The sequence below is a fragment of the Heterodontus francisci genome, chromosome 9, assembly GCF_036365525.1.
Source record: "Heterodontus francisci isolate sHetFra1 chromosome 9, sHetFra1.hap1, whole genome shotgun sequence".
Taxonomy (NCBI): domain Eukaryota; kingdom Metazoa; phylum Chordata; class Chondrichthyes; order Heterodontiformes; family Heterodontidae; genus Heterodontus; species Heterodontus francisci.
The window spans coordinates 47,261,989-47,285,250 of record NC_090379.1 but is presented as its reverse complement, the minus strand read 5'-3'; the positions used below and the strand labels follow the sequence as shown (position 1 = coordinate 47,285,250).

Sequence of the window (23,262 nt, the reverse complement as noted above, 5' to 3'; positions counted from 1 at the left end):
CCTGTACTCACTGACCTACTTTGGCTCCTGCTTAAGCAATGCCTCGATTTTAAAATTCTAATCATGGTTTTCAAATGCTTCCTCCTTAATTCTGTAATCTCCTCCAGACCCACAACGCTCCGAATTATTTGTGTTCCAAACGTGGCCTCTTGTGCATCCCTGATTTTAGTCGTTTCACCAGTAGTAGCCATGTCGTCAGGCGTGGAGGTCTTAAACTCTGGAATTCCCTTCCTAAAACTCTCTACCTTCCTTAAACACCTACCTCTGATAAAGCTGTTGGTCATCGGCCTTAATGTTCCTCATGTGGCTTGGTGTCAAATTTTATTTGATAATGCTCCTGTTAAGCAATTTGGGATATTTTACGATGTTAAAGGCACCATATAAATGCAAGTTGTTTTTGTTGTTGTAGTGCTTACAAGACATGAATCACATTCATTATTTGTAGAGAATTGGAATAGAGAAGTTTACGTTTGAGGTATGTCTGTATTTATTGAAATGGCATTTCTCCAGAAATGATAAAATCTCTTTGTGTTCTCAAACAGATTCTGTTTGATAGCCATTGGTGGCAAAATGAGGTCAAAGAAACCAAGGTTACAACTAACAGACAGCAAAGATCTTACAAAAATGTAACATCACTGGTGTCTTCCAGTGTGAATATTAGTAACAAAAAAATCAACACACACCCAGCCAACCAAACTTGCCAGTCATTAAATATAATTTTCAGCAAAACTAAAACAAATGTTGAGGTTACATTAGTTATAAGGTAAACACTGCAATAACCTGAAAAAATTTGAACAAAATAATTTATTCAAAGGGATGAATTGATTTGAAATGTTTCTAGATTCAGTACTGAACACAATATCCAGGGGGTACATTGCTGTGGCAGAAGTAACATTCCAGGTCATCATGATGCCTTCACTGTTTCACTAGCTCATTCTTTACAAGGTTCTTGTACACTGGTACTTGTTTTGTTTGGATTTCAAGATCCCAGGATCCTAGCCTTGATTCCCAGCTCCTTACACGTCCACCTCTATATCCAAGCTCCTTACACTTCCAGCACTAAATCAGCCTGCTTGTTCTGGCAGCAAATTTGTAAACAGAGTTTTCCATGGGTTTATGATTTTGCCACCTGGATAAGGGAAGTGGATTTAGCAATGTGAATGTGGAGAGTCGGTTAATAAGACACTAATCCTGGAAACAGAAGGAAATAAGCACCAGAGTATAAGTGCCTCAGGTGATGAACCTTTCTCTGCAATTCAACTATTGAAAAATCTCCAAAGGCCCATTCCTTAATCAGGATCTGAACAGACCAGACCAATTTACAATTGTAATCAAATTCTTACTTGCACACCAGTGATTTGAAGTAAACAATGCTGTAATTTGGTACATTGATAATCCGGGTCAAACAAATTCCCATTTTTGGATGCTTACATAAAGCAAGACTGAAAGTAACACCATTGCAAGTGGGAGCAAACCCAATCATCAATCATTGGACTGGAATGGTACCTGCAGACGTCATAGCCAACCTTTCATCTCAATATCTAAATTATCACCCGCCACCTTTTGTAACTGTCTACTGGCTACTCTTACAGTAAATCTGAGGAGTTACAATAGCTAATATTGCAAATCACTTTAAAATGGCAAATTCACCATACACCATCACCAACCACCTGGTGCAAGATAGGGAGAAAGACATAGTTTGAATCACATCGCATTCGCTCTCAATACCTGCTGAGTTTTCACTGTAACACAGTCAATGAGACAAATCCTTTTGTCACCGCCCATTTCCCATTGATGCTCAACAAGTACTAAATCACCTACTGAAGACAATAATGGATTCTAAAAAAAAAAATACCTTTTCTCCTCATCTGGAGGTGGTGATTCATGCTGGCTATGGTTCCACATGTGTGACTAGCCCTCACTCAAATGGTTGTTCTTCACGAGAGCCTGGGCAGTGAGACTCAGCAGGCTAATTCATCATGGAAGGCTTCATACCTGAGCACATTCACATTTGTATTTTCCAGCAGGAATCACTGGATAAAATGATCTTTGAATGAAAGCTGCAGCCAATTTTCTTACCTTTCTAGGCTGCAGACACTAAAACCAACTGTTGTGCACAGCTAATCAAATAATTCAGCACAAAGCAGCAAATGACCTAGCATCCTTCCCAGGTTGAAGGCTTAACAACACATCATGGAGTGCAGTTACCAATCCAGTCATCGGGGAATCGACTGTATTTATTTGGGAATATAGCATGGCCTGAATAAGCTGTGTAATGTGATCACTAAAATAGGATAGAAGTGAATGAAAGAGATACATCTTCTGTTGTACATTTGGAAACAACTAAATTAAAATTGAATAGGCACTCCTTACTCAAATGGTTGTACTTCAGTACAAACTAGACAAAGCCACTGTGAAGGGCTGATTATTGTCAATGCTCCTTGAAAATTAACTTCATGGTCAGATGGTCTTGTATTCCAGCCACACCATAAATGGGATCCTAACCTGTACTATTTGTCATCACATCGTCTGGATATGTTTCAATATTTTTCTATATATGATTACACATGGCTCCTGTCAGTAGGAAGCAGACTATCACGGTCATCCATCTCCCCATACAGAAATTTCTGCAATAAAAGGTGAATGAAGGGAATTATCCTGCCTGTGGATTTCTTCATGGACAGCCTTCTGTAGCTGGGACAAGAGAGACTACATTAACAACTGATTGACATTATGGGGCAAACCAGAACTGATTAGTTTCTTAGGCTGAAATTTGCTGATAGCAAACTATGAGATAAATTATGTCATTGTGTTTCATTGCAACATCCAGTTAGTAATGTATTTACCAGAGAATTGAGAACCTGATCAGATCTGGTTATCTTCCAGGGTTCTTTGTTCAGGGCAAGCACAGTAAGAAATTACAATATTAACACTCCAAGAATACGAACTGAAGATTTTTATGTTTTCCATTCAATCTGTAGCCTTTTTTAAACGAACTGTCCTTATAGGAAGGACAACATAAAGCGGGAGGAACCTGTTTTACTCAATCTCATCTTGCAGGTTTCCTCTCTGTCGCCCCTCCCGCCAAGCCACAGCAGCTCAACTAATTGGAACTGAAGAAATGACTGGGGAGTTTTTACAGATAATGACCTGGAATCACACTATTGCAACTCTGGAAATTCCCTTTACCATAACTCATAGCTGAACCCAACAATTGAACTTGAAGCTAAACAAAAGAATGAATGTAAAGCACATTTTGGCCACACTGCTGTAGCAAACAGAGTACCCATATTGTAATGCTAACAAAGAAACAATGCTACAGTGCTTTTCATGGTGCCAGCCACAACTCCCCGTGTGGGTTTGATCAATCAATCCTGTCAGTTATCACTTCAGGACACCGTGTATCGAACACCACTCCTGAAGTACCCACAGAATGAACAATTAACACCAAATATTGACATTATAAAGTTATTGGTGTCATTCCAGTATAACCTCTTTTGTTGTGAGAGGCAAAGTTCTTGTCCTTCAGATGGCCAGGTGAACCGCTCAAGCTCTTGGCGACCAGCTGGGAGGAATATGCTGCTGTTGAATATCAACGACACTGTACTCCACTGGTGCAGACTCTGTACTGTGATTTTTATTCCCCTCATGGTTGACATATTAATGGGTCACGGGTCTGGCAAGTCTGAGGTATCAACAACTACTTTAATGAAGATAGTGTCATCTTTAATGTACGTCCCACTTTCCAAGACAGTCTGTGCAACAAACAGTGGGCAGCCTGAAGCAATATTCATCTCCCCAATTGGCTTCTTAAAACTACTGCTGTTGGGATCTGGCTTAAACGCATCACCTAAATGGCGATTCGTCGGTCCTTGGTCTAAAAGCATCAACGTTACTTTCTGTTTAAAGGGCCAAGGTAACAGTGCATCATATTCTCCCCTCATAACGACAAAAAACAGCGATAAGTGAGTCCCTTTGCCCATACCATCTCCATTGAGATAAACTCGAGCACACATCTTGTAGCCAAAATATCCTGTGTAGAATGGTTGGCTGTACAAGGACAATGTTTTTCCGCTCACAGCCTCCTGTTTTCGTCGTGTGTAATCTCGGATCTTCCAAATTAGTTTTCCATTGTAGCTTGCAGTTTCTAGCACTTGAAAACGTAGGTCCATATCTGCTAGCCGCACATCATGGACACTGAGTAGGCTGTCGTGCCTCTTTACTTGGTTATCTAATGCAGCTGCAAGAAGAAAATATTATAAGATTTAAAGCTTTTATTTTGCAACTGTATGATCTATTTACTTGATAACATATTTACAATCACGATTCTTAATAGCCCACTCAAGATTAGGGAGACAAAAGATCAAGAAAAGTGTTTTAATTTAAAAAGTTACAGTAAGGAAACCATTGCTGTGGCAATGTCTAGTCTCTAAATAAATACATTTTTAACAATTTTAATTATGACGTATAACTCATCTAAAAATTGTCACATTAACAATGTGCTGTGAGGCTGTGACCTCTCCATTAGTTATGGGAGTAGCTGCATTGCTGCTATATTTCAGCAACAGGTGACATTAGGTAAAAGAATGAAGCAATGGGACCGTACTCACTCAGACTTGCCGCTCCTGTGCCTGTCCCACCAGTTCTGCCAGTCAGTTCCAGCTGTCTTATTCGGATCTGGAGCTGGTCTACAGATTCATTCAAAGCTTTCACCTCTCTGCTTGCCTCCTCCTGCTTCTGGCATGCCTGTTGTGATGCTTGATCTATATTCATCAGTTTATCTGTCTGATTAGCTAACATTCTCTACAAACACAAAAAAAAATTCATTGCCATATTTGACACATGAAGGATTTTTTTTTTTTAGGAGGACTCAGTATCCCAGTTAACCTAGAATCCACATCATTAAAGATTAGATCCAAACTCAAAGATAGAGGAGGCAAAGTAATGTTCTCTGGTACATTTCCAATGTTTGGGTAAGGAAGGGAGTTCACCAAGAAAATCGAGGAGGCAAAAATGTCTGGTAGCATGGTGTGTAAACAACAAGGCTACTTCTTAAACAACTGGGAAATCCTCCTTTATATAAAAAAGGACTGGTGCAGGAGAGACGGGATGCACTTAAGCTAAATAGGGACAAAGACAATTGTGAAAAACATTTGGCCAGCAACAGAAAATCATTTAAACTAGATAAGTGGGAACGAGGGCAGGGAGGAAATAGGATCCCAGCCAAGGCCGTGTGATATCCATTGAGACACACATGAATTCGATCAGGAATAGGTAGACACAGGGGCATGTTAAAAGAGACTTTATAACCAGTACACACCAGTAGAAGCCTTAAAAATAAAATGCCTTACTGAGTCTGTTGCAGCATTAGGGAGCTATTATATGCTGGGAATAACAGAAACATGTGCGAGTCCAGAGGCTGGAAATTAGTAAGGTGTATGGGATGGTTAGGAAAGGTTAAATGGTTAAAAAGATGGTGTGACCCTGTATGTCAGGGACACCCAGAAGGTAAATGAAGTTGATCTTGTGGGAGATAGAAAACAACAAACTGAACTACTCTGGTTAGTCACCAGCAGTGCTAAAAAGTTACAAGCTAATCCTATGAGTATGCTTTAAATCACAAGATTAGCACAAGGAGGAGGACAATTTAGTCTTTGAAGAGATGATATGTGAGAACTGGCAAGTTATTTTGATGGGAAAACCCCAAGTACTTTACAGCCAGGGTTGGGAAATGTATCAAGTTATAATGCTGATGGGATAAATGCATTTCAAAATTAACAAGTTCAGACTAAACAAACATGACCCTAAATGATTTAAGAAATTAAAAGCAGAAAAATTAAAGTAAAACAAATTAAAGAGAAAAAATGACCTGTTAAAATCCTGCAGGAAAAAAAAAGTGTCACTGGAACAAATGTAAACAAATATAGAAAGACATTAAAAGGGCAGAGAGAAACCTGGAAAAAATACAGCAGCTGAGACCAAGCATAAAGTAAAAAAAAAATTGTTCATTGCCAAACAGCAAAAGGGTAGTCAATGGTAGTATTAAAACCATAGAAAAGGCTCACAATCCAGATGTGCAGGAATTTGCAAATACTATGATTAATTCCTCCAAGTATTCTCAAGGGAACACATGCCCTCACCAAACAAAGATATCTCAAATGTAATCAATATCTAAGTTATGAGGTGGAAGAGCTAGAAAGGCTCAACCAGAACATTGATAGAGGCTAGGTGATTGGCAAGACACAGCTAATCATCAAGGAGTCAAGGGACACAAGTGGTACAATTGATTGGAAACAGTCTACTGTGGCAGCTGTATTTAAAAAGGTGATGAAACAGATACAAGTAACAACATTTATCTTGCTACCATTCCATGCAAAATAATGGAAGTGATTTTCAAGAGTAAACTAGAGGATCATCTTACAATCTAGTAACTTGCAGTCAACATGGATTCAAAGTGTCACAACCAACCTTCTCGACGACTTTGAGTAAATGACAACCCAAGTGAACTGATGCAATTCCTATGAATGACGGACCTCAACTTCCCAAAAGGTTTATGACAAAGTTTCATATGAAAGGCTATGAACTAAATTAAAAACTCAAAGCTTTCGGGACTCAGAATAAACCTGAGAATGGATAAGAAAACAGCTGAAGGCTAGGAAACTATGAGTACTTGTTAAGAGTTCTGTTGGGGGCAGGGCAGGGATAGGGGAGAGAAGTATTGAGTGGGCCTCAGGACTCAGTGTTGGGCCCACTATCATTTGTAATTTGCATAAAGGATCTGGATTCAGAAACCCAATGGAAAGTGGTCAAATTTGTAGAGTTTTCTTTTATTAGTTCATGGGATGTGGGTATCACTGGCAAGGCCAGTATTTATTTCCCATCCCTAATTGCCCTTGAGAAGATGGTGGTGAGCTGGCTTCTTGAACTGCTGCAGTCCATGTATGTGGTGTAGGTACACCCACAGTGCTGTTAGGAAAGGATTTTGACCCAGCGATGAAGAAGGAAGGTCATTGATGAAGCAGCTGAAGATGGTTGGATCTGGGACACTACCCTGAGTGATGTCCTAAGGCGGAGATGATTGGCCTCCAACAACCACAACCATCCTCCTTTGTGCTAGATATGATTCCAAACTAGGAGGGGCAGTGGGGTCAAAAGCTGCAGCTCAGAAATTAGAGAATCAGTTGGACAAAATATATAATGGGCAGACCCACTGTAGGGAATGTGGACTTCTTACATCATTTTGTATTAAGTAATACATATAGGAAGGGAAGATAGCTCAGAATGAAGCTGAAAGAGACCTAGGAGTCTGAATAGATGTTAGTAGTAGTGCTAACATGTCTGACCAAGGCAGAGCAGCAATAAACAAGACCAATATATTGCTGAACTAAATAGCCAAAATAATAGGATGCAAGTCAGAACAGATAGTAAATCAAACTGTATTCTCCTCTGGTCAGACCACATCTTGAATATGGTGCCCAGTTCTGATCTCCAAGAAATTCAAATCCTGGAGGCTGCCCAGAGAAAAGCTACAAAGTTGATCCTTGTTGCAAAAGTCTAAGTTAGGAGGTAAAACTAGAGAAACATAGGTTTTTCAGCATACAACAGAGGCATCTGCGAGGTACACAAGAATCTTTTGTACAGGAAACCCATAATACATTAAATTAAGTTGTGAGGCTAAACTTGTAGTTCTCCATTCTCTCAATTCAAACTCCATCATTGCCAAACCTGTTGACAAAGGGGTTATTTCCATCATCTGACAGAAGGACCTCTACCTGGTTAAGCTTGAACTCAACTATCTCAAATCCTCCTCTCTCTATCTGGACGAAATACCAATCTATCATTTCTCAGCCTGTCATCAAGCTTTCTCCCTTGCTGGACGAAACCTTATCCCCCAACCGCACAGCCTGTCCTGCCCGAATAAACTGATTTTTTCTTATCTTAACTCTATTTATAGCCACCAACCCCAGTGCAGTCACTACCCACTTACATCTGTGATTGACAACTTCAATTAAACAATTTCAGACTCTACAACCCCAGGTGTCTCTTTTTCACAGTGGCTACACTGTCCCATTACATCACTCACCAAGAGGAGTTACCAGCTCCTCAGCTTCTTCCTTGACTGTTAGACCAACTAGACCCTTTCTAGTACCCACCCCTGGCTAAACCTCTTGTCGCCTTAATTCCAGATAAAAGGCGTGGCTAAGGAAAACTGCATGGGTGCCATATACACTAAAAAAAAGGTATCTGGAACACTTTATTCCAATCTTAGTGAAGCCCCTGCCTGAGCTTTTTCTCCATTGCACTGATGACTTTGTCAGTGATGCTTCCTGTTCTTATAACGATCTTGAAAATTTCATTAACTATGTTTACAATTTCCATCAGTCCCCCGCTGGATATTCTTTAAGGTTCAATCAAACCTGAAATAAAAGTCTATCGCTCCAATTTTGGTATCTTTTCAAAACCTTAACTATCTTATATACCGCTAGGATTACAACTCAGCTGCGTCCCTTCCAGATTAAAAACCTTGAGCTCTCCAGTCTTTCCTCATAGTTCAGTAGTTTCACACTATAGTCCAGCCTTGTGGCCTTTAGATTCTGAATGTCAACCCTTGTGTCACAGGGATCAGATTGTCTGTACAGTTTGGTCAAGATTTTCTCTGACTTTTATTCAATATCCTGGCTAAGTAGTTCAACATTCTAAAGTAAATTATATCATAAACATGAATTAGATATTCCCGTTAACTGGGATCTGCGAATACCAAAGCGTTCATTTGTGTCAATAGCTCCTACCTGTGTGTGTCCGAGTCGACTTTCATTCTTACTTGCAAGCTGTGCAAATTTACTTTGTTCTTTCTCCAAATGGCTTATCTGAGCTGACATAATATCGACAGTTTTACACTTTTCCTGCAATTTGTTCTGAAGTTCGAAAACCTGCAAAGAGACAAAAAAGATGCTGTTACTAAGGAGTCTCTCGTAGTCAGCAAGCAATATTTATCTCTTCAGTATCTGGCATAAATCCATAATCTCTTGTGAAGTGACATCAAGATTCATATTTTTCATTTTTTTCTGAGATTAATAAATCATTATTGTGAAATCTATAAACACTTCAGCTTTATTTATAAAAAGCAAAATACTGCGGATGCTGGAAATCTGAAATAAAAACAAGAAATGCTGGAACCACTCAGCAGGTTTGGCAGCATCTGTGGAAAGAGAAGCAGAGTTAACGTTTCGGGTCAGTGACCCTTCTTCGGAACTGACAAATATTAAAAATGTCACAGGTTATAAGCAAGTGAGGTGGGGGTGGGGCAAGAGATAACAAAGGAGAAGGTGTAGATTGGACAAGGTCACAAAGCTGACCAAAAGGTCATGGAGCAAAGGCAAACAATATGTTAATGGTGTGTTGAAAGACAAAGCATTAGTACAGAAGAGGTGTTAACGGACTGAATATTGAACAGCAAGTGCAAACATGAAAAAAAAACATGAAAATAATTTCAGAGCATGACAGCCCCCCATTTTACTTTCATTTTTAGTTGTTTTTTCTTTTTTACATTTTTTACAACCTTTTTTTGCATTTATTTCATTTCATCTTAGTTTGTTCAGTTTGCTTACCCACCTTTTTTTTTCATGTTTGCACTTGCTGCTGTTCAATATTCAGTCCGTTAACACCTCTTCTATACTAATGCTTTGTCTTTCAACACACCATTAACATATTGTTTGCCTTTGCTCCATGACCTTTTGGTCAGCTATGTGGCCTTGTCCAATCTACACCTTCTCCTTTGTTATCGCTTGCCCCACCCCCACCTCACTTGCTTATAACCTGTGACATTTTTAATATTTGTCAGTTCCGAAGAAGGGTCACTGACCCGAAACGTTAACTCTGCTTCTCTTTCCACAGATGCTGCTAGACCTGCTGAGTGGTTCCAGCATTTCTTGTTTTTATTTCAGCTTTATTTATGTTCCATCATCTGGCATTTACACCACTAGAGAGTGGAATAACCTAGGCCTGAGGCTCTCTATGGACACCATGACGAGAGTTAGCACTGTTTCAGACAGATTTTCCATTTTGAAAGCATTCTGCTGCCACCAAGTTCTCAATTCTCTCTTGGGAGTAAAACTTTCATAACTTAGTGCTGAGAGGAATAGTTGTTGGCTGAAATTTAATTCGGAGTCCAATATTCTACTGAAGCTATTGATCTGCCTGAATTTTTGTACCTTAATAAAAAATAATTTGACAGAAATGTGCCAATCTACTTTTATATCTGGGGCATTGTATCCAGTCAGTCATCGGTATCTTTCTACAACAAATTACGTGTTAAAAATGAAATTACTCTCAATCTATATATTCAGATGAGGTGTCAAAAACTAAGCAGTGATCCAAATCTTTCTATGAAACATATTTGAACCCCAGTTAAGTTTGAAGTGGCAACGTGTGGCACACACTTTAGTTAAATTTAATCCAGCATAAAATTGAGTATAAAACAGAGTTAGAGACCAACTGCATATACAAAATATAATGCTTCAAAAGAACAATTCAATATCACCAGTGAACACTAATGGTCTTTCATATAATGGAGGAATTCCAGTTTAGACTTCAGATGAATAAGAAAGGGTGGATCATACGCTTCTTCAATAGTTCTCAGATGTCTAGACTTGGGAGCTCACAGCTGGAACAATGCCCAGAAACATCATAAATGAGAACTTTTAACATCCTTTGGCTATTTGGTTTGAACTGCACAGTCAAAGCAGATCAAAGACCCAACAACACAGCACAAAAACAGCTTCTCCTTGTCACAGTTACAGTTACCAAAACAAAAAGTTATTAACTTTTACCAATAAAATATCATTTGAGGCTACCCTATCACGTCAATAAGCTGACTGTTTCTAATTAAATTGAAGGAAAATAAATTGGATAAAAATAACTGGCGTAAAGAGAATGGATCAAAAGTTTGGAATTTCTGTATGTTGGAAGAATGTACATGGGGAAAAAACAGGGCAAGATATGTATCAACAATATGTTTTTTTAAAAAAAAACTAATGACAGAATAGAGAGAAGCCATCTTTGTTCTGAATTTCCAATCTAAATACTGCAGAATTATCATGAATACTTCCACACAAATACGGACCGAGAATTGAAAGATTGTCTCGAGCTCTTTCCTTCTAAATATATCCAAACATAGGAAGAATGGAGTTTAAAAAAGGTTAAAAATAGAATTCATATTTATAAATGTCTTTTGTGATCTCAATACATTTCAACATGCTTCACAACTACTCACTGTTGCAATGCAATGAAACCTGGCAGCTAATTTCACATAGCAAGATCCCACAAATGGCAATGAGATCAATGACCAATTAATCTGTTTTCAGCAGTTTTGGTTGAGGGATGAATATTGACCAGGAGAATACCAATGCTCTTCTTTGAATAGTACTGTGTATTGTTAAAAAAAAAAAATCAATCACACAGTAAACTTTGAAGGCAGGAGTTAGTCCGAAGTCCCACTCCAAAGACTTGAACAAATAATCTAGGCCGAAACTTAAGTGCAGTACTGAGGAAGTGCTGAACTGTCAAGAGATGCTATCTTTAGCACGAGATGTTAAACCAAGTGGACGCAGAAGATTTCAATGCACCATTTGAAAGATTAGGGGAGTTGTCCCAAGAGCCCTGGTCAATGTTCATCCCTCAACCAACACCATTAACAAACAGATTATCACATTTGCAAAACTGTGCTGTGTGCAAATTGATGCTCATTTCCTTACAACAGTGACTACACGTTAAAAATACTTCATTGGTTGTAAAGAGCTTTGGGACATCCTGAGGTTTTGGAAGGCACTATATAAATGTAACTTCATCACAATCCTGTAATTGCTCCATGATGATATGACTGCAACCGTCTTGAGCAGGAGATCTGAAACAGACGCTTTCAAAATCTGGACTAGGGTCAAACAAGCCTGTGATAGCCGCCATACTATCTACAATCTACTCGACAGTGGCTATTCACCTCAAAGATCAGCTGTGCACTGGTTTAAGTATTAAAATACCACCTAGATGGAAATTCTTTAACCTCAGTGCCAAAACTAAACTGACCATCATTGATATACATGACCTACAGTTTGTGGATGACTGCAGCGTCATTGCCCACTCTGCACCAGATTTGCAAACCATTCTCAATCTCTTAAATTCTGCATACAAGAGACTTGAATGTTGCCAAAACTAAACTCATATCAATCCACACCTAGTCAGCCAAATAGTCCACCTCCCATATATATTGAAGTGGAGGCTTTGGAATATGTTGAGCACCTTGGAGGCCACCTCTCTCAAAAGACCACCATTGATTAGCAGATCCAACACCGGATCAGCTGCGCCAGCTCAGCCTTCTACAAACTATGGCAGCGAATGTTTTGATAACAAAGATCTCCGCAAGTCAACAAAAGTCCTAGTGTACAGAGCAGTTGATGTCACCACACTCCTGTACATTAGTGAGACCTGGACCGTGTATCGTCGTCACATAAGAGTGCTAGAGAAATTCCATCAGCAATGTCTCCGCTGCCTCTTCCAGATTCAATGGGAGGAGCGTTGAACAAATCTAGTGTCCTTCTTGAAGCCAGCGCAACATGCATTCAGGCAAAACTCCTGCAAAACCAACTTCAATGGATTGGACACTGTGTCTAGATGGCTGAAAACCATCTCCCCCGCCTGGTCCAGTTTTCTCAACTCTCAAATGGCCATCGTTCCAGGGGAGGCCAAACAATACGCTTCAAAGACCTCATGGGACATCCTGCCTCATGTGCCCAAAGATCTGTGGGTCGAGAATCGGCCTGTTCAATCACATGAAGACCCATGGTAGAAACCAGCAACTTTGAGTAGATGTCATCCTCAAATTGAGGGACAGCCGATGAATTGTAACTCTTTCTTTTGCTCGTTTCCTACTTGAGCAAACAGACAGGGACTTAATTTAATGTCTCATCCAAAAGATGGTAGCTCCAATGCTGCACCCTCCTGGATGTCCCAGACCACATTTTGTGCTCAAGCCTGTGGGATGAGGCTTGAATACATGATCTCAGACACTGAGGAGAAGAGTGTTACCATTCAGCCAGTGCTGACACATTTAAAGAAAGGAGGAGGAAAATGTGACCAATTTCCAAAAATTCCATGTATTCCATGGAAATGAACAAAAGGAACCCACAAAAAAAAATGCATCTATGCCACTGCCCGAAAAATAAAAAGAAACAGATTGTTCATCCTGTTATTTTGAAACATAGGCTAAAAGCCAATACTTTAAAATCAAATAACACAGACCATCATAACCTACCTCGACTGCTCTTAAAAGGTGGGCACAGTCAAAACACGTGGTATATTCTGAAATCCACAGTTGCATTGTGAATTCTGAATTGAAGCATTATTAAAATAGGTTCATACCAAAATATTGGGCACCTTCTTGTAGTTTAAACACCAAAAACGTTCCAATCAAAACCCATCATTGATTTGAGATGGGAATCTGAGCTTTACAATAAAAACAGTATTCAAGTGCTGTATACACATACATTGGAATGTGAACTTTTAAAATATCCAATGCATTTAGAACTTCCTTGACTGCAGATTAGCCTTGGAAACATTTTAATTGCTACCTTAAAAAATCAAAAGGAGTCATCATTCGGAGCCAGGAGCTTTCTTTTGCCAAGTAACATTGATAAACTTACAAACGCTGGCTGATTTTCCCCCAAGCCTTTTTTCCAAACTTCCAAAAAATGGCTCATTAAAAGTACGATGATTATACTGATCAAAACACCCAGACCCAGTCATGCCTGAGTCAAAACTCAGACACCAAGGAATGCACCATCGTTCCAAACTCTCCAGAAAATCTATACAGAGCAATCCACCCAACCACATGAAGCACCACATTCAATATTACATAACAAAGCAGGTCATATTTCCCACATTTTCTCCAATGATTATTATAGTTTTATTGGTGAAAGCTCTCTTTGGTGAGGTGCATAAAATATCCAAGATTTAAAGACACAGTCTCTCAACATAGTTTCAGCATATTTTTAGCACTTTTACGGTAAAAATGTGGGCAGTCCCATTTTTGCTACGATATTAGAATTGCTAGCAGGGTTAAGTACAGCAGAACCTTGAATGCAAACAATTCCTTCAAGCTGACCACTGTACTCTGCCTCAATGAGAAACAGATTTTGTCCTGCTCACCTATATTCAAGCAATCAACCTTTTTTAGTGGTCCCAAACCATTTGTATGCAGTTCTAATCCTCTAAATCATCAGTTTACCACAATTTGCATTAATTTACATTGGAACAGCCATCCACCATTATTCCATTGATGAATGTTAAAACATCAGGGAGGAGCTGTCCACAGTGGCTAAACCCCAGCACTCAAGTATAAGATAAGAAAAAGAATCACTCTTGCATGGGTGCTTGGTTCAATTTGTGACTTGGTCATCAGTAAGAGGCATAGATTTAGCAGTAGAAACATGGGATGCGGGGCACGGCCCTCAGTCTCCTATAATCCCAACCAAACAAACACCAGGTTCTATTGCACAGTGAATCAGTGCTTCTGTGATGCACACGTCATACACAAAAAAAAAGTCTCAACACCATAAAGCTGTTTTCATGTAGCATGAAACCTGTGCTACTGATGTCAGCCCCTGATGCAGAAGTACTTAATCATAAAAGTAAATTTGCCAGGATTCTCTAAGACCATTACACACCGCTCTTCTGGGCCAGCAGTCTTGGGCAATCCCAGCTAGTTTACTTTCCAGTTGTGGCCTGCAGTAGGATAGCAAGAGCTTAACATGGAGTTTGTGCAATATAAAACCAGTTTAAAATGAGTTAAGCCCAAACCAGTGAAACGAGTTTTAAAGATCACAGGAGCAACAAAAATAAACAGAAAATGCTGCGAACACTCAGCAGGTCAGGCAGTGGAAATGGAGAAAGAAACACAGAGTTAACGCTTCAGGCCAATGATCTTTCATCAGAACTTGAAGACAAGAATAGAAACAAAAAGGTGGGTCCCAAGGAGGCATCAACGGTTACAGTTAAATAGCAGAAGAGGAAGGAAACATGGAAATTGTAGCAAACAGAAGGCTTCTGTAGCCCTGAAGAAGTTGGCGGAGGGACCCCAAACGTGCGGACCACTGCGCTGACCACATGCAGATAGAGAATTCCCACCCAAGTACCCAGCCCACACCTCCTCCATTTTCAACGGCATTGGTGCAGCCAGCACTTGCTGTCCAAGAGAAAATGGGGGCATTGGTTAAGGTTACAAATTGTCAAACTCAATGTTAAGACTGGAAGGTTGTAAAGTGCCTAGTATTACATTTATGATTCAGAAAGAAACCTGCACAAAGGAAGCATATAAAGGTAATCAATAACCAGAGATTTTAACGTACAGTACAGCATGGCGCTACTGATTAGTGAGGTGAATGAAAATTGAAAGCTGCAAATCTGAAATGAAACAAGCAATGCTGAAAATGCACAAAAGGAAAGTTGGGTTAATGTTCCTGGTGTGAGCCTTTCTCAGAACACAATCAGATCTCTCTTCCAACCCTTTCTCTTTCAGGTCCACTTTTTAAAAAAAACTTCCCTCAGATCACTGCTGTCACTGTTTACTCGCTAGCATGTAAGGCCATTGATTTACAGGAACTGAATAAAACTCTTCCTTGCAGGGGATTCGGGGATTTTTAACTGGTGTTTGGGGATCACCCTCCACTCACAAGTAACCCCAAGGCCTAATTGTCAACTGAATGAATCAAATGCTGTTTTTATTTAGGGGATTACAGAGCTTTTGCAAGTGTTTCGTGAATTGTTACCCCATCAAATATACCATGGAAGCCACATTACTTCAATAGCATCTCCTTAATCTTTCAGTTTTACTCCATCCTGGCTATAATCTGAACTTCTGACAAAGGGGAACAACTGAAATATTAACCACTTTCTTCCTGATGCTGGCCAACCAGTTGGAAATGCCAGCATTTTCTGCTTTTAATTTTGATACATGTCCAATGTGAGGATTCTCACCGATGGGGCACAACTGAACCTCAAATCTGCTAGAGAGAGAATATAGAAGAGTTGGAGATATTGTTCCACAGTTTTGAACCTACTCAATAGTTGAGAACTACTAGACCAGGCATTTTAATGAAGAGATGCCAAATCCATCAGCATCAGTACTTTAGCAAAGCCCAATTAGAGGCTGGGATGTCAGGTATTCAGCTGGTAGATGATTTCAAGATCAGGTGACTTCAGCTTAGTTCTGAGAAAGTCTGAAATCACAGTGCATGTTACTTTCAGCAGTGTTGCTCTGAGAAGATCTGTTACGTTACAATAAGACTCAGCAGTGAGGCATTAGCAACTTAGCTTACAAAGTGAAGAGGTCTGGAAAATATCTCTTTTCACTATAAAAAAAATGAAGATTTTAAACAAAAGGGACTCCTCTTACATTTTCATTCTTCTTTAAAAATCCATACAATTGTCACATTGAATCTGTGGATCACCTGATACTCAAGCTGCAAACCTTCTAGGTCAACAATTTCTATCAGCCAAGGTTTTAAAAATGCTTCCTATAGCCCATCTTGGTAGTGACTGTGGAGAAGTGCGCACACCTAGAGAATCATAACTACTAAGTAGCTTCCCTTCATTACAATAGTGACTACACTTCAGAAATAATTAATTGGCTGTAAAGCGTTTTGGGACATTTTGAAGTTGTGAAAGATGTTACATAAATAAGCTCTTTCAAAGTAGATAGTAGCCAATTAATTGGAGAGTTTTAAGGGACACAAAATTACATTATTTTCGCAATATTTGAAAGCTTATTTGTTCAAGAAAATGACGATGTGGTAATCAATTTGCCCTCTACATTTTTTGTGTTGCCCAAGACTGATCTGTTTAAGTGCCTGGGCCTTTAAATTGGGTATGAAGTTTGGGTGATTATTACATTCCCCACGACTAACCGAGTTCCGTGCAAACACCATTTTCTCACTATAGGTGATGGCCGATATAACAGGGTACGTTTTCTGATTTCACCTTGTGAGTTCACACTGGCCTGGCACTGTTCTCTGATTCATATGACTGAAGAAACCATGAGACTAGAACCTTCTACGTCTTTAGTAAAGATACGATGGTAGCGAGACAAATAGGCTTGAAAAACAAAAGAAGAGTTAAAGTCAGACAGAAAGGAGAATTGGGTATATTAAAAGACCGAATCAAGGTAAGTAAAAATCAATAAAGTCAATACAGTGAATGAAAAGTGAAAGGTCAAGCTAGAGCTGGGCTGGTTTTAAATCCCGGTCTCAGAAGAAGTACTCCAAGGTCAATTACAGTAAACACAATCTCAACAATTTTCTGCTACTCCTGTCTACATTTAAAAGGATTTCATATTAGTGAATCTAAGAAGCCTAGAAATTGGCATTAGTTTAAAGCACTAATGCTAGTGGCAATTATGCAATAATATTTGTGGAACAACCTCTTAAGTTGAAGACTGTTTCGTCTTATTGAGTGAGAAAGCACAGCTGTTTCTGCCCAAACGAAACAGAGCACGTGACATGCTATAACCGGCAACCTTTAAATTGATGGATATTGGATAATGGTCATCAGCTTTCGGCTGATATAAAAGGGACAGCCCATTTTAAAATTGGCAGGGAATGTATTAATGTTTCATATTGTTATATTATTTGTAAAGATCTAGGAACTAATTGTCATGTGTCAGTGTGTTCTAGGGTGCCACACTCACTGCTGCACTGGAGTCATGTGATGTGTAACACTACACCGGCTGGTCTGCAAAGTTTTACCGAGCAGCATGGCAAATAGTATGAAATGAACAAAGAGCTCCAGCATTTCTATGTCTAAGGTGTGATTATTTCTAACTTATGGGAATCAGAAGTCATAACTATTCACAACATCTGGAACGCCTTGTTCCCAGACAGTTCAGTTCACGTGAACGCATTTGGCTTTACAGTCTTCCATCGGGCCACTAGATGGTGTATTGAGCAGGTGCAACACCTTCTATCTTGCACAATAAAAGAGAACTTTAGTAACTCCTAGGGCTGAATTTTAAAGCCCCTCCGCTGTCAGGAACATGGGCAGGAGGGCAATGAATATCTGTACAGCAGAGACCTGCCGACATTGACAGGCCCCGTGCCGATCTCCGCGCTGGCGAGGCTTCATGGCAGCTGCCTGCCGCTTGGCAACAGGACCCCCATTTGAATATGTAAACTAATTTACATATGATTTAACGAGGGTCCCGTCGCCTCCTTAATCGCCGCACCGATCTTCATTCGAACAGCTGACAATGCCACGCCTTCGAATCCCCGTTCGGGGAAATATGGCATGACACCTGTGAGGGGGGAGGGGAAGGATGCTTTTTTTCCCCCACTGTGCGGGAGAGGGGGAAATGGGGTGACATCACTGTGGATTGGTGGGGGGGGGGGGCTGATGGGAAGGGGTAAAGGGCAAAGGTGCAGAACTTTGGGGAGGGTGGGGGAGATCAAATTCTTAATAAACAAATTCCGGGGAGAAGTGAGGACAGGAATGTTTTGAAATGTCAATGTGTGGGTGGGGGGGGGGGGGGGGAGGGGAAGAGTTGAAAATGAATTTAATGGTAATTGAATTTTTTTTGGGGGGGGGGGATTTGAAATCGCGGCGGCTCCGTAACTTGGTGCCTGTGCGGGCGGGGCACACTGTTAACGTCCACTACCTACTTAGGCGGCGTACTCTTAAAATGCAGTCCCTTGTGTTCAGTGACTGACTGGCAAATACAGATAAAATGCATCACCCAAAGCAACGAGTCCATCTCAGTGTAATTTGTCATCCAGCCACATCAAGGGATCAGTGCTTAGAATTTCACAACTCCAAACAACCTGTCAGTCTCAGGAGCATTTTATTATGAATTTTTTTAAATATTTGTTCTTGGGATGCTGCGATACAACTGAGTGGCTTATTATTATGCCATTTCAGAGGGCAGTTAAGAGTCAACCACATTGCTCTGGATCTGGAGCCATGTGTAGGTCAGACTGGGTAAGGATGGGCAGATTTCCTCCCCTGAAGGACATTCGTGAACCAGATGGGTTTTTTTTTACAACAATCTGGTAATTTCATGATTATTCATGAGACTAGCATTTTATTCCAGATTTGTCAATTGAATTTTAAATTCCCCCCACCTACCATGGTGGGATTTGAACTCATGTCACCGCAGCGTTACTCTGGGCCTCTGGATTACTGGTCCAGTAACATTACCACTATGCTACTGTTATTGCATTCCTTATAATAATTTAATTTTATACACAGTTTTCAACACTAAACTGGGTTAACATTAGTAGGTGTAGCCATGGAGATGTACTTAATTTTTAATTCTCCAATGGGGGAAGGAGGGAGAAGCAGTGACAATGAGGTAATAACTTATCTTGGCATTTTAAAAAATTATAGCTTTTACAAGTAATTACAATGTTCTCTGATCTTATGGAAACAAGGAAGCAACAGAATGTCCTGGGATTTCCAGTGATTTAAACAGTACTGCAGAATAAGAAACTGAAAGCCAAGAAATACTGGGTGTGTGTGAGACAGACGTGGAAGACAATGCTAGGATACAGGATATCTATGATAGCGAGAACCTTTTTTTTTAAAGAAACTACTTGCAACAAATCTTCTAAGCATAAAAGGGAAAGGAAACAAAGTTTGTTTTCAGGCAAGTGAAACTTAACATGCCTCCAGTATCAGCTAATTAGTGCAAAATATGTTGTTTAAACACATTATGAGCTATCAAATATTCCACTAACTATTTTGACAGTGGTTCATTGATTGTTCAGCCTGTTGGAAGGTGCACAGCAGGCTGGATGTACAAATCCTCACATTTCAAACACAGGCCGCTGGATAGTGATTAGGGGCTGGATTTTATAGGGGCCTCGACGTCAGGATCCGTGGCTGGACGGGCATGAAGACTGCCCCGGATAAGGCCCACCACAGACCTTGACGCTGGCAAGGCCTGCCCCGATCTTGCCGGCAGCAGCGAGGTCTTGTGGCAGCCTCTCCGCCACTTGGCAACGGGACTGTAATTTAAATAAATTAACTCACTTGCATTAATGAAGTTCCCATCGCCTCCTGAAGTGCCGCCGCTATCTTCAGCCCGGGGGCCAGTACTGCCACGCCTTCGAATCCCCGTCCGGGGAAACGAGGCACAACACCTGTGCGGAGGGGGGCAGGAGGTAGGTTTCTCAGTGCGGGGGTGGGGGGGTGGGAGGGGAGCAGGGTCAAACTCTTTGGATTGGTGGGGGGGCATGGTGGGAAGGGGTCAAGGGGTAAAGTTATTAAAAGTCGGGGGGTGGGGGGGCGGGGGAAGGTTCGGGATCTGAATAGAAGTATTTTGTGGGGGGGAGGGGGGAATGTCCAATAAATGACTCGATTCTTCCTTGGGGGTGTGGGTGAAGGGAGTGAAAATGTAATTCCATGTTTAATTGCACTTTTCCACATTCTTTGACTTTAAAAATGCAAATGCACCTAAAGAGCTTGAAGCCCTTTAAAAACAGCACTGGCACATGTGCAGTGGCGCCGGACGCCATTGCTGGGGACGGCTCGCCCATCCCCTCCACATCATCGGGGGGGGGGGGGAGAGGGGGGGGGCGGTCCGCCCCAACTAGCTTAATAAGCCACCACATAAGATCGTGACGGCTCCGCGGGGTAAATCAGGCGCGTGCGGGCCACCATCTTTTATGGCCGTCGCCATACTTGGCCACGGCAACATAAAATCCAGCCCTAGGAATGTAAACGTGGTCCTAGTTTTCTCTTCCCTAACCCAATTGTAGTGACCCCACCACCACCCCGGAAGAAATCAGCTAACACAAAACAGACCAGGGATCAAACTTGGTGTTTTTATATTTTTTCCTCAATATTGATGGGGCCATAATAGTGCACACCCTGAGATAATTGTAATTTGGATAGAACTTTGGTTATAGGCTGGATATTTAAAATGGGGCAGATGATTGGAATGAGATGTGGGATGAAACAATACAGCCTATCAGTGAAGAGGAGTTCTACTGCAATCGGAACCTTTCATCAAGAGATCGGTTTTATTCAAACTACTAAATATGGAATCTAAACATTGGAAAAAATGACTGGACCAAGGAGAGCTTTCCTACTGCTCATTATTTGAAACCAGTGGTGTAATGTGTTTTTAGTACAGATGTCAACTTTCGTTTCAAGAATAAACAAGACACACATCAGGCTCACAAAACTTGTTGCAGCCATTCTCCTTGGCTGGTTAAAATGACAGTGATCTTGCAGATCTCTGCCTCAGCCCTTCCCTCTTGCGCAGCCTCCCCCCACCAGTTAGTTGAAGTCTTGTGACTGCCATTACACCCAACATTTAAGTAAAAGTGATCAGTTTTTTTATTCTTTCATGGGATGTGGGCGACACGGCCAAGGCCAGCATTTGTTGCCCATCCCCAATTGCCCTCGACAACTGAGTGGCTTACTAGGCCATCTCAAAGGGCAGTTAAGAATCAACCACATTGCTGTGGAGTCACATGTAGGCCAGACCAGATGAGCATGGCAGATTTCTTTTCCTAGTGAACCAGATGGGTTTTTATGACAATCAATGATAGTTTCATAGCAACATTACTGAGGCTAGCTTCTAATTCCAGACTTTTGTGAATTTGAATCCGTGTCCCTAGGTGCACACGCTATTCAGTTTCCTCATCACAGCAAGCACACGTCCTAAAAAGAAACGTTTTCAATGATTTAAAAACAAACACTTTGACAGGTTCAGAAAATTCACCATTATTGATCACTCTGATTACCGTATTTTCGAGATCTCCATTCTTCATCAGCACACAGTTCAAATGTTGAGCCATAGCATCAACTTCATGTACTTTGAGTTCCTGGTTGGTTCCCTAAAACGGCAAAAAAAGAAAATGCAGTGGAAGCTTGTAGAGAAAGCAATGGAAAAAGATCAGAAATGTAAACTCACAGCAATGTTCAGCTGTATACAGTCAGCAAACAGAATTAGCTCCTGGTTAAATATACCACGTGAGTTCATGGTAGTGTGCCTTTTGATTTACATGTTATATTGTCAAGATTATATTATCCACAGTGCAACAAAAAGATACTAGACATTATTTATTTCCTCCGCGTCTCCGCAATTTCAACAATGGCTTCCATTTGTAAGAAGCTCTACTCCTAGAATTTATTATATAGATTTTTCTTTTTTCTGCTTATAGTAAGGCTTATATGAACAATAATAATATGGTTTTGTACTAACTTGGAAGTTACATCCATAGTGGGAGAAAGGGCAGGTCATGACCACATTGAGACATTGCAACTGGTGGCTATTTAACTGCAGAGAGAAAACAAGAGTATTTTGATACATGCTTTATAATGACGAGCAGCTCAAATCATGCACTTTTACAGAAGGGTAGCCTCCAGATAAGTGAAACATTATTCCTAACAGTCAGGAGATGAAAATGACACTGACAGACAGAGAATGCAGCTTATAATGGAAACCTGTCAAAGTACTAAAAATGGCAATACTCAGCCTGTGAATACATTCAAAACTTTGTAGAAGATTTTGTTTTATTTAAAGACCTAAACGTTAATGTTGTAAATTTTGCTTTTGAGTTCTGTTGAAGGTCATCAACCTGAAACGTTAACTCTGTTTCTCTCTCTAAAGATGTTGCCAGACCTGCTGAGTATTTCCAGCATTTTCTGTTTTTGAGAGATTTCCAGCATCCTAAACTAAGCATGCAATGCAGAGGCTGAACGCAACCAAGTTTAATACTTGGACATGAACTTTGAAGAGAGTGGATTTTCTTTATATGCTGCATTTTGTGTCATCAGTGATACCATCTAAACAAAGATCTATAAAAAAAAAATTGTCTGTAGGCATCAGGTGAGCCGTCCTTTCCCAACAAGAATGATTGTACAATCATCACTTTTAAATAGAAAGCACTTTAATCACCTGAGCAAACACACTATAACTATCGTAAGCAAAGAAATGAATTATGATTTTTGGCTGATCTGGCCACAATTGGAAGATTTCCTCTGTATGCTGTGTGTAATGAAATCATAAACAGGTTCTCAATTTTCTTAAATTCTCTGCACTATGATTCCATAATAGCAAACACAACATTTTTTGTTGAAAAGGTTTATATCACACTTTTGTTCTTTCAGAAACTCCCACTATTTGAAGTAAGCACTCAATTAGAGTGCAATCAGCTCTCATTCAAATGCAGTAAAGACATCTTATTGCCCACAATCGCTTTTAGCAATCAA

At 40.3% G+C, this 23,262-nt stretch overlaps 1 protein-coding gene across 2 annotated transcripts in view; it reads right to left on the bottom strand.

Moving 5' to 3' along the window:
- Window positions 1–469: 469 nt before the first annotated feature.
- Window positions 470–23,262, bottom strand: part of traf3 (TNF receptor-associated factor 3) — a 108,756-nt gene continuing 85,963 nt past the window's right edge. For both annotated transcript variants that reach the window (XM_068038965.1, XM_068038966.1), the window contains 5 exons: window positions 22,253–22,327; window positions 21,792–21,884; window positions 8,790–8,930; window positions 4,611–4,803; window positions 470–4,240 (listed from right to left, as the gene is read on the bottom strand). In XM_068038965.1, the coding sequence (XP_067895066.1) occupies window positions 3,669–4,240; window positions 4,611–4,803; window positions 8,790–8,930; window positions 21,792–21,884; window positions 22,253–22,327 (1,074 nt within the window). In that variant the 3' untranslated portion in view covers window positions 470–3,668. The remainder of the gene's footprint in view (window positions 4,241–4,610; window positions 4,804–8,789; window positions 8,931–21,791; window positions 21,885–22,252; window positions 22,328–23,262) is intronic.